At 37.7% G+C, this 12,636-nt stretch overlaps 2 protein-coding genes across 3 annotated transcripts in view; both read right to left on the reverse strand.

Moving 5' to 3' along the window:
* Nucleotides 1-7,111, reverse strand: part of yjefn3 (YjeF N-terminal domain containing 3) — a gene marked incomplete at both ends in the record, with an annotated part of 43,821 nt that extends 36,710 nt beyond the window's left edge. The window contains one exon of the mRNA XM_079244689.1: nt 7,044-7,111. Coding sequence (XP_079100815.1) covers nt 7,044-7,111 — 68 coding nt within the window. The remainder of the gene's footprint in view (nt 1-7,043) is intronic.
* A 4,790-nt stretch (nt 7,112-11,901) lies between these two features.
* gatad2ab (GATA zinc finger domain containing 2Ab) overlaps nt 11,902-12,636 on the reverse strand; it is a 28,139-nt gene continuing 27,404 nt past the window's right edge. For both annotated transcript variants that reach the window (XM_079244838.1, XM_079244837.1), the window contains exon 11: nt 11,902-12,636. This exon is cut by the window's right edge and continues 1,143 nt beyond it. The gene's annotated coding sequence lies outside the window, so the exon portion shown is untranslated.

Below are 12,636 nucleotides of genomic sequence, written 5' to 3' on the forward strand. Positions count from 1 at the left end.
AATGTCCAACAAATGAATTTGAAAGCATCAAACCTCAGCTGAAACAGCTCAACCTCAGGAGAGAAGTGGTGTATTGTATAAATGTATCAGTGTGAGAAACTATTATTAGTCCCCCTTGCATTTGCTTTTGTTTCCATATTCCTCTTCAGCCTGTAACTAGCTTTGCGTTTTCCCAAATAAAAGAAAGGAAATTCTTGTTTGGTTAAAAGTGAAATCCTACAGTCTTAAATAAAATCCATATTCCAACGTTTTTAGCATGTTGCCTGCTAACTCAAGATGAGGTAATACTTTTCATGACATAGTCAAATGTCTTCTGGATTTATGTTGTCTGTTGTACTGGAAATAAAACTGTAAATATTGGTCTTTTTATCACCATTTTTACATCAGTATCACATAAGTATGTGGACTGGACCCCGCAATTAAATATAATGTACCACACACTCTCAAAAATAGAGGTACAAGATAAGGACATTTCTGTACCTATAGGTACATTTTAAAGAAATGTTCTCTCAAAAGTACAATACTGGTCTTTAAGAGACCAGAAGCACACCTTCAGAGTACGAAAAAGGGTTCAAAGTGACATGAAGTACAAATTTGTACCATTTTGACCATAAGGGTACCTGCAGCATTGAAAAATGTAATGTTAATGGCTGTAATGTTACAAACTACAGCAGAGTTGAGTGATGACAGTAGTACTACTAAACAGTCATTTACTACACCAGACAATGAAGGTCAGATGCTGCAAACTAAGTGTATGGCTGGTCGGTATTTTGAGTTTTTGAAGATTATTTCTAGATTAAAGATAAGATAATATTGCTAAGTGGAATGGACCAGGCCTAATGCTGTGGAAAACATAAAAAACATAACTTGAAAAGGTGAGGTTGAACTTGATAAGGTACAAAAATAGACCAGAACTGAAGGGTACAGAAATGTCTCTCAAAAGAGTACACCCCCAGCGACAAGCATTTGTACCTTTTTAGGTACAAGCTGGTACCTCTATTTTTGAGTGTGCAAGCTGGTCAGTGGTCCATTTCCAAATTTATTGAAATAGACTAAAGGTTTTATGGTAGATTATACAGTCAGTGTAAGATCCATTGATAGTGTAAGAACAAGTATGCTGTTAAACCACTGGGGCATGCGGGTGGTGCACAGATGAAGCAACATCATAAGACAGGAGCATACAAACAGAAAAGAGCGCTCAGATCTTGTGGCAGTAGCATCGTAAACACATCATATTGCTTTTGTTTGACATTTGTAAAATATGTCAGACAACTGACTGTACATTATAAACTGCTGGTGTTGTTTACAATGTAGCATCAGAGTTCAAATCTGGATATCAGATTTGTTTCCTTCGAAGAAGAAAAGTGCATGTCTGCAGGTTTTTAGATGTGTCGCTGTTCCAACACTTAATTTGAATTATAGATTCTCCTGCTTGTTGCCAAATGCTGCCTATTCATGTTGACTCATTAATCCGATTAATCTGAGTGCGCTGCAGCAGGAAACATTCAAAACCTGCAGGACTGCAGCTCTTAGATATGTATACTACCTTAGAAACAACTTCACTCATCCCTGGACTAATGTAATTACATAGTTACTCAAAATAGCTGAAGTTATCATGTAAACGCCTGGCACTGTATTTACATCTTTACAGGCACAAATACTCTTCTATTACTATGCAAATATATGTAATATATCATATCATATATCACAAAACCTATGAACACTTATAATACCTGAGCTGGACACTTTCTAACTCCAGTCACTTAAATAATTCATGTCACATCACTTCATCTATTGCATTGCTAATTTGCACAGTTGTTTGGATGCTACTGTTCATATTGTTCATACTGTACATATCTGCATGTCTACAGAAGATATTACTATCACCTTTACTTTTATTATATATTTTTAACAAAAAAACAGTTTATTTGTATATATGTTCATTTTTCTGCATGCCATACCTTCTTTGTAAAATACTTGTAAAATAGCTGTATTTCCAGTTTTACATTATTATTCAGTGTTTTTCTTATTACTTTTATTATTCAGGACCTTATCACCGAAACAAGTTCCTAGTCTGTAAATTGATTCAAAGACAATGGCAATAAAAGTCTGATTCTGATTCTGATTCTGATTCTGATAGGACAGTTGATAATAATAGTGCCCAATCTACTTGTTTGACTTCTTCTCATGTCAGTAGATCTGGAGACTTCTACACTTAATAAATATATAGATTAAACTAAGCTGAAAGAACCTACTGTTAGATTTTTTTTTCACATTATACACATATTACCTGGCTAAAAGTGTAACAAATCTAACAATGTTAAGTCACTGACAATACCACAACCGTACAGCAAGTAAGTATGTACAGTACAGTTATGCACAGAGCTTCGTTTCATTCTTTAGGTACCTTTTATAAACAGAGTTTGGCTGGCAATCACCGTTGCTTTGCTTTTACTGACCTGACTGCACTCCTTAGTGCCAATTCCCACTGGAAACCAGCACTTACAGGCACTATAAGACATGAAAGCATGCAGCATTTGTCTTGTTTGAGGCTCTTGGAGGTATCTGGTTATTTTTTTTTGTTGGCTCACACTTTACAACTTCACAAAGAAATGCAAATGTGAAAAGAAAAATAACAAACATCGTGTAGATCCCATACCTAACATGAAAGCAGGCATTAGTCAGATCCCTGCAGCCCCCTCTCTGCTTAACTTTCTCTTTTCCCAGCCTACATGTTTGTCTTGAATATGATGAATGTGGAACTCTCAAAGCTAATCTGACTATAATGGAGGAGGAAAATGATGGCCAAACACTGCAATGGTTGCAATTTATAGCTGCCCTCTGTTTTCACTGTTTGCATTTCTGATTCTCTGTCCCAGTCATTACATTTGGCCTATAAATAAATGCTGAAGCTGTCACAAGCAAATGCAGCTGCCAACCTGGGAATTTGTAGCAGGGAGCTGAGAGGAGGTAGACAGGCCAGAGGAATAACAATAAGTCCAATATTTATCTTTGTAAACCCAAGAGGGACATAAAAACAACACAGGTCAATTTAGACATCTTGATGTATACAGACATATTTTTCTCTGTAAATCTGTTTGTGTAATTTAAAAGAAAAGGTAAAGAAAAATATAGTTATTTATTCACAAAAATATAATTATTTGTTTATTCAACCCTATTTAAGCCTTTATTTAATTCTTTATTTCTATTTAAAAAGATGATTTATCAGTTTATTTTTGAGAGATATGCAACTTTATAAAATGATTTTTCTTTTTAAAAGTCACACATTGTGTATGTAATGTATCTGCCTTTATTCTTTGTAAATTTAAGGTAACTCTACTTGTAAGCGTACATTATTAGGCATACAAGCTTTGCTTCTGCCTATTTTGTTTTTGTTTTACTTGATTGTATTTTTGGAAATGGACAAACTGATTGTGGCTGATATAAACAAAACAAATTAAAGTAACTATTAATTTATTTATTTATTGGAAAGTTTTACCATTTGTTAGAATATTCTTAACCAAGCCAACATTTGCACAAAGGTAATTTCAAGTCTTCAAGCAAAATATTTGCTTCAGTAAGACACAACAGCCCACAATGTGCACTTTCCGCTTTACTCATCTGATCTTTCAGAAGCTGTACCTGTAGCTACGAGCAACTGTGCCAGATCCAAGACCAAGGCATCATTGGCTCAGAAACACATTCACTGTTTACACTGCCTCCAGCATGGCAGCAACAGCAATGCAGAGTGATAACTGCACCTTAACTTAGAGCTGGCTCCTTAAAAAAATAATGTGGAGAAATCTAAGTCGATTTCTGTGAGTAGTTGCTTGATCTGGTCATATGTGTGTATATATACATGTACAAGTGTTGTCAAAGATGAGTTGTGCTCAGAGTTAATTTTTATCTTTTTTCTGTCATAATCATTATCATGCCAACACAGCAGGACTGCCATATATTGAAAATGTCATGAATTACCATAATTGGTTTCAGCTCATCTCTCACAAATACATTACTTACAATTTCTATCTAATTATAACAGGTTATTTAACAGCTACATCAAAAGGTTTTCACCTGGAGCTTTACATGCCAAAGAGCAATTATCTCTGTATAAACTATTATTTATAATATAACAGCTCAAATAAACTATTATTTGTTTGCATAATCCTTACCTAGTTTGCTTATCTCCACATCTGTGCATATTGTTCATTGACTCTTACACTGACAGAAGTAAAGTCAGCTTCTCCTGCAACAATGTTTCATGACTTTAATTGACTGTGTTAATTGACTGCCAGGAGAGATCTGAAAGGATGAAGACTGGGACAAAGCCTCTTGGGTGGTAGTTAGTCTTCCAGCCTCAGCTGCTCAGATGTCAACACGCATGATGGAGAATGCAAATGGAGGCAGTGCCGAGACTGCAATTACATGTTACTGAGGAGTGTTAATTAAGCTTCTCCAACATGCGCTGATAATATGGCAAGAAAAAGGAGACAATAAAATACAGGGGTGTCGGGAGTTTTCCGGCAGTTAAATTAGTGGCCTTGATTGTCAGCGCTACTATTAGCGTCACTGCAGAGGTACAAATTTAATCTGTTCAGATACCATATGTGCACACATATTGGGTAATCTGTTGACAGAGTCATTTATATATTTTTTTTAAAAGGTGGGGGTGGTGGTAGTGGTTGTGGGAAGGGAGGGGGGGTTATGGTGAGGTTTTCCCCTTAGAGACAAGTCACTCGATGTGCAGGAGATTAAACAAACTGCATTGGGGACAAAGTATCCAAGCATTCACACAGTAACCCTCCTGTTACTCTGTATAAATGATTACTTTTTGATGTCTTCCAAAGGGATTTCTCAGATTGTGAATGAATGAATGAAATGAATGAAAAATGTTTGCCTCTTATTTCATTCCCAGACATTAGTATTGTCATTTGATCAAATCTAAGAGGTAGTAAAAGAAAAGAAAAATGAAAATAAAAGCGACTAGCTCTTCTATCACCCTGCTTCCCCTTTGATTCTTGTGGCAACTTTAATCTTCTTCACACTAGACTGTAACAAGGCTCTACATCCCTTGAAATTTCTGATTAATACATTTTCATCCTGTGTTAAATTAACTCACTGTCCACAATGTCAGAAACTTTGATATTAATAAATGAATCGAATGACTACATGAATTAGACTTTTCAAGCGTTTTTTCTGGTGAACACATTGATTTTTAGGCTTTACTCTTATTTGCACTGCATATTTGTGTGTGCTTGTGTGTGTGTGTGTGTCTCAGGTTTTATCACAATTATTATTGGCTGGTTGCACAGTATACCTTAAATTGACTGCAGATCATTATTATGAGTCAAAAATGGATTCAGAGGTCAATTAGAGTCGATGTGCACGGTGTGTGTGTGTGTGTGTGTCAGAGGCTGGGAAAGCCACTAGTAGTTGCTATTCAATACAAAGTGTTTGTGAGTCCTACTTGTACAGTTGCTTGTTGGCAACAGATTTTTAGATACCTTCAAGGAAAGATTAAAAAAAAGAATTTTTGCATCATGAAATGAAGACAACAACCTGCTGTGTGTTTCAGAGTAAAAAGCCTGGAGATCGTCTCTTCAGAGCCAAATTTTCTGACACTAGAAAACACATTTTGGTCTCACATCTTTTGGTTACCTGCAGATTCTATTCTTTAGTCCATGTCTGTGATACAAGAGTCTGCAGAGCAGCTCCAAACCATGAGAGGATTACCACCAGATTTTATTGAGGTGGTCTTTTTCTTGGGATTTTCTGGCACCTAAACTAACTTGATGCATTGCTTTCCCAAAAACTCTTTGGATTCCACACTAAAGACTGTATTTTTATAAATGTTTGTTTTTTTTAGAAATAGTGCAGTCCAAGGCTGGCTTGGTTCAGTCAGTAGCATCGATACGTTTGGAACCAGCATGCCAGAAGGCTCCTGGCAATTCAAAAGCTCTATCATGGTCTTTTCCTCTACAACCTGCATTAACCTTCACTGACTTCTATCTTTATTTTTCTTCTTAGTGCCACATCCTGAAGGCACCGCCACAAGTTCAGTGTCAAATATTTTATTACGTTACAAAGATCTTTGTCTTCTACCTTGTAGCCTTCAGCACTATGCTGTTTTTTTATGAAGAAAAATTTTTCACTGTCAAAATCAAAGTGGGACAGTCACATATTCTTAGGCAGTTAAGTCAAACATGGAGAAAATAATGATGTACATTTTGTGTCTGTATTTGCTCCCTTTTCCTTTCATTATTCAAGCTCTTTTTGTTTATTAGATTGAAAATTGTATGAAAATATTCAAACTTCATTTGCATTGGTGTCTGAAAATTCCCCAAACTCTGATGCTATGATTGAGTAGAATTCAAAATCAAGACCTGAACTTTAATTTCAGCTTTTTGTTATTATTTTCCCTTTCTCTCAGAAAGGAAAAGTAGTTTTGAGGGCAGATAGAAGAACAACTTCTCTGCATATCTCATCCAAAACAAGTTACAAGTTATGTGGCTCGACTAGCAGTATGTCAGCTCATATACCAAATTTAGCATGGATGGTTAAAGCTTGTAGATATAATTCAATTCAAGACTTTAGAGGAGTGGAGGAGTGTAAACTTAAATAGGATTTAATGTAAAACGCTGTCCAAACTTTTGACTTATAGTGTACAAGAAAAGAAGTTAACGGAAAATAATGCAATATAGAAGTTACCTGGCGCACATCAGGGTATTTCTGCAGACATCATGATCAAATCCTAACCTTCATCACCAGTGCTGGTGACTTAGATAACTCCTTTATTATCTATAATCTCATATTTTTTCTTTTAAACAGTTTATTTTTCCAGATTGTTACCACATTTAGGGTTCACATGAGGACAGATGTGGACATCCCTCTCTGTCTCTCCTGTCTAATTCGGCTTGTCGTTATCAGCTCCTCACTGCTGCTTTTCATGTGAATTGGCAACTGTACTCCAGTATGAATAGAATAGAATAGAATAGAATAGAATAGAATAGAATAGAATAGAATGGGGCTGGGCAGGTGCCTACCTGAGGTAGCGCAGTGGTTCTATGCTTTCAGTCTCTGCTTCAGCTGAGCTGTGGTTCATCTTGTCCATCTGTTTTCACCCAGCACGACTCAGCAAACACGAGAAAGGGTGAGCTGTGCTCCTCCAAAGAAAACACTTCCGTTCCCTCTCCCTGACTCTGATTCAATAAACACACTGTCTACCTCTCAGACTGAGAATCTAAATGGGCTCCCTCTGTCTGTACCGTTCTGCACGGCTCTTGATTGGTTCAGATGTTAGAAGGTAATCACTTGCTGAAGCACACACACACACACACACACACACATACGCACACATACGCTCACTGAATCTCGCGTCTATATCTCTTGTTCTCCTCGCTGTATCTTTGGCTCTGTGTTCCCGGCTCACTGTCTGACAAACCCAGCTGGCTCCGTGTATCAGCTGCTCTTGCTGGGAAATCCAGCCAATTAAGAATCAGGAGGCATGGTGCTCATCGGCTGATTGGCTCACGCTGCCACAATCATAGACGTTCACTCATCTAGGGTAAGACCCCCCTTCCATCACTTCCCCCAAGATCACACAAGCGTAAAGACACACACACACACACTCGCATATGCATGCTTCTTGGTAAAAAAAAAAAAAAAAAAAAAAAAAGAGGTCCCTTGATGCAGAATCTAGAGCAAGCACCCAAGTGGGAAAGGAAAGCACTTGACTGCTCAGTGATTCACCAACAGAAACACCTTTCATCTGATAATGGGAGATAAATTAAATCCATCACCTTCAGTAAAATAATAACACTATTATTCCAGACTGGACACATGAGCAGTTTCCATTACAAGCAATGAGTGGCATGTGCAGAAGGCAAAAGTCTGAAAAACAAATATTCAGTTTTCCATAAGCGGACTTTGAAATGTGAGTGCCAAGTTTACATAAAACAAAACGGGTAAAAGAAAAGGAAAAAATAAACTGAAACAAAACCATGCAGATACACGTGAGGAAAGTCTCCCAGGGAAAACCTGCAACTGCCAAGTAAGCCTCATAAGTGGGTCGTCGTGATAAACAGCCTGCTGTCTTTTTTTACAGGTCTCCCCTTTTCTATTCAATTTTCTCTTTTCATTCACAGGTTACAGCTCAACTAACAAAGTCAAGCCTTCAGACTGCTGCTACACATCTATGCAAAACTTTTGAGAATTCAAATGGTTGAATTCTGTCATGCTGATGAATGTACACACATTAGATTCAGTTTCTGCAAGAGTAACTGAAGACAAACATAGTGCATGAGGAGAAGGAATGTAGGCAGACTCTGCCATCTAGGGGTTGGTGCTTGAAATAAAGGGTTTGCAGAAATAAACCTTTATTCTTGCAAAACTATGATCCAAATCCAGACGAGCTCTAAATTATTCATCTATGTTCTGAACTCCTTAGTCTAATTTGGAGACACGGGCAAGAGAGCTCTAAATCGAGTAAAGTTAACAAATGAGGTCATGTATTCAAATCTTAAAGCAGGGGTGCCCAAAGTTGGGCCACTGTCCTGCAGGTTTTTGATGCATCCCTGTTCCAACACACATGCTTCCATCAATTGGATCCAACAGCCTATGAAGTTCTGCACAATTACTGATTAGCTTGATTTAAGTGTGTTGCAACATTGAAAACTTGCAAGATTGTGGCCCTGGAGGACCAGAGCTGGGGCTTTCTTAAAGTGCAATACCTGTCAAGACTTAGTTCATACCTCTCATGTGTTGTTTCTAAGACATTTGCCTTGCCACTTGGCTTGTCCGCCTTTTATTTATTTCTTTGGTTGTTTGTCATTTTAAATACTTCATTTGTGCTTCATTTCTTCTTGAGCTTTTGTCATAATGGAAGTAGTCTTTTTGGAATTTCCTCCATTTGTTTGAAATACTGTTTAAAGGGGATTTTGAACATATTCCACCCTGATAAGCTTCAAAACTTTCTTTCTGTGTTCATTCGAAATACAATCAATGTGTTGATGAGGCAACTGCATACACATGTGAAGCTTATGTCTAATTGGGTCCCTGTTCTTTAAATAATGCAAACACCTACTCATACTTGACTGTCATCCTACTGTCTAAAAACACCTGACCCTAATTTCACATAGATGTGCGCACATTGAACTGGTCACAGTTACTGTGTACCACCACATTCTGAAAGAGTTGCTCCTATAAGCCACATTTGTTCATAAGTTCACTGCGATACATCATGTTTTCAGTCTAGAATCACCAACTTTGGACTGGCCACTCTGCTGCAGGTTTTAGATGTTTCTTTTTTTAACAACACACCTGACACAAATTAAAGGGTCAATAAGCAGCTTGTGCAAAACTCTTTGTGCACAAGCTGCTTCTTGTGCAAGAAGTTGTGTTGTCCAGTTTTTACATTAGAGAAGGGGAAGAAACTGGATTTGCACTGCTTTATTCATCACATAGTGAATGTGTTGAAAACAAAATAACATAAGAATGATCAATCATTCAAATCATCAACCCATGGAGGTCTGGATTCAGAATAGTACCTATAATGAAAGTGGAAAAGTCAGAGTACATTATGTGGGAACTCCTCAGAATGATTCTGATGACTCTCCAGAGGGATCTCCTTCCAGACGTGGACCAGGCAATCAGTCAACCCCTGAACAGTCTGTTGTGTGACATGGTAACGTTGAATGGAACGAGATATGATGTCCCAGAGGTGCTCAGTTGGATTCAGGTGTGGTGAAAAGGCAGGCCAGTCCTTACCGTGAATGCCTTAGTCCTTGCTGACACAATGCAACCACATTAGGGTTTTGCATTGTCATGCTTCAGAAGGAACAGTAGTTCCGCTGCAGCAGCATGTGGTCTGAGGATCTAATCCCAATACCTTATGACAGTCTGGGTAGCTCTGGCGCTCTGGCCAGCACATGGAGGTCTGTTTGGCCCTCCAAGAAAATGCTTTATCAGAGCATCTCTAACACACTACCAACAGGTCATGCTGCACAATGTTGTACATAGCAGAACACTCTTCACAGCAACTCTTATCTGTTACATGTGTTCAGTGTGAACCTGCTTTTATCCACGAAGAGCAGCGGACACCAACAGCAAATCTGCCAATCCTGGTACTCTCTGGCAATCAGGCTCCATGATGCAGGGCTGTCGGCACAGGTCCCACCTATGGCCATCAGGCCTTCACATCATCCTCACAGAGTCTGTTTCTGTCAGTCTGAGCAGAAACATGAACATTAGTGGCCTGCTGATGGTCATTTTGTGAGGCTCAGGCAGTGCTTTTCTTGTTCCTCTGTGCAAAAAGGAGCCGAAAGCATCCATGCTGCTAGGTTGTTCTCCTACGGCCCCATCCACATCTTCTGGTATCTCCTCCATGCAAAACGCCAGACCTTGCAGGGAATGCAATCTCCTCCATCAAGACCATTTCTTTAGAGCGGTTGTCTTGCTAATGGTATCTCATTTCCATTTGTTACCTGCTCCATCTTTATAGCAGGTTACTTCCCAAGTAGGCAGATTGAGATACCCAAAATGTGTCTTTAAATATTGTTTATATCCATTTTATTTTGCATGCTCCTCTTTATCTTCTTATTTTGATTTTATACCTCTTGCTTTTCACACTCCAGTACAAGCAGCAAAGTAAGAATTTCATTTTACAGGGAAACATTTTTATTTTACTCTGCATATGACAAATGCTTATAATATTGAAGTAACATGCTAATTCTTGTGTTTTCCTTCATTTTTTTTAGCAGTGCTGAAGCTTAAAACAACAGAGTCGCTACACACTGACTTGTGTCATACAGCAATACACAACTTTCTATCAATGTTTCACCCAGAGTAACTGGGCAACCTAAATCCTCTCCCCTAAGGTGTGTTTGTGTTTTTTGTTGTTGTTCTTAAAGTCTAAACAGAAAAAACTTGAGCATGCATACCAAATGAACAAGCAAACTGACCATAAAAAGGGGGTTAAAATTAGTTATTTTATTATTTGATAGAGCAGAAAAAAAATCCCAAAAAAACAAAATTCTCATACATCATTTTCCATTCTTGCTGCGCTACATTTAGCAGCGCATCGACCCCAAACAAACGGAATGGTGATATCTTTGCCAAACAGCAGCAGCAGCAGGCAGTAGTCGGGACAGCACAGGGTTACACTTAGCAGGGCACAAAACATATTGACATATTGGCTCATTCCAGATTGCTTGGTTTTTTTTTTTGCTTCCATAAAGACACAGGCCGCTACTTGTTTTTTTTTGCCACTCAGGAATGTAAAGACAACCTGGAAAATTTCTGATGCTACGCCGACACAAAAACTCTCAATTCAGTTTCTAATCTGCATCCTTGTACGACTATGAGCAGTTTACATCCTAAATGTATCCCAGGCTTGCAGTGACGAGACCCCGGCGCATTGGGAGAAACTTCTTTTGAAGCCAATTTGCATAATGCAGTGTACCATCTTTTAGTATGACATCTGACAAAAATCTGTGAGTTTAAAAACATAAGTCTGGACAGAAGAGACTACTTCTTTTAAAGAAAAAAATGAAACAAAAAGGCTGTGTTGGATCACATCCAGGGTGCTCTGAAGTCTGGAGTGAGGTAAAAAGGGCAGCAAGACACTGGGTTTATCATAAGCGATCACATAATATTTGAAAGTGAGAATGAATAACAAAATGAAGCGATACAGCAGAAAATATACTCCATATACATTTTTAAAAGTGCTTGGGATGGTCAGCCATGTCAGGTTGGATTTTTTTTAAGCTACATGTAAAAAAATGCCAATTTAAAAAAAAAAACAAAAACAAAAAAACAACTAAATTGTGACATTTTGCAAAAAAAAAAAAAAAAAAAAAAAAAAAAAAAAAAAAAAAAAAAAAGGCCCATTGCTGGGCAGCACGTTTGATGCAACCAGAACACCCCAGTGACCAAAGTGAAAGAAGACCACATAACTGATGAATGAATAAAGTTCATGGGTGATTAATTTAGCTGTGGGACACTTTGTACTTCTGTAGCTTATCCTGTGCTGCTGCAACCTGATAAAAATGCACAAGTGAAAGGCAGAGTTAGCTCAATTCAATGATCTGACATTAATCATACAGACCTTAACATTATAGACAAAGAAGTTCATGTCATTTGTTGCTGCAGGGCTTTTGTTTGTGTTTTTTTTTCTTGTATGTTTCTTTTTTCTTTTTTTTTTCTTTTTTTTCTTTTTTTTTTTGCATAACTACATTCTGAAAGCTGTCCAGCTTGTCTCAGACCAATTGTAGGTTGTGTGGGAGCCACTTGACACACAAGAAAAAATTTTTTAAGTGGATATCCATTCAAATGTAGGGCATAAGCATATGTTTTTACTAACCCTATAAATAAATTCAGGCAGTTTGTCTATAGAAGAAAAAAAAAAAAAAAAAACAGAACACAAAAATAAAAACATAATGCACCACAACCTATGACTATAAGCAAAAACAATGTCAAAAATGTGACATTCCTTACACCCACTCAGTTTAGCATGAATTCATGTTCATATCCAGAGAGGGTTCAAATAAACTAGAAACCTTCTAGCAGAAGGGATTCCATTTGGGCTCCACTAGATCTTTGGAAGGTTTATTTTACAATATTCATTAAGAATAGTCCTCC

Source organism: Telmatherina bonti (genome assembly GCF_933228915.1).
Source record: "Telmatherina bonti genome assembly, chromosome: 8".
In the NCBI taxonomy this organism is placed as follows: Eukaryota; Metazoa; Chordata; class Actinopteri; order Atheriniformes; family Telmatherinidae; genus Telmatherina; species Telmatherina bonti.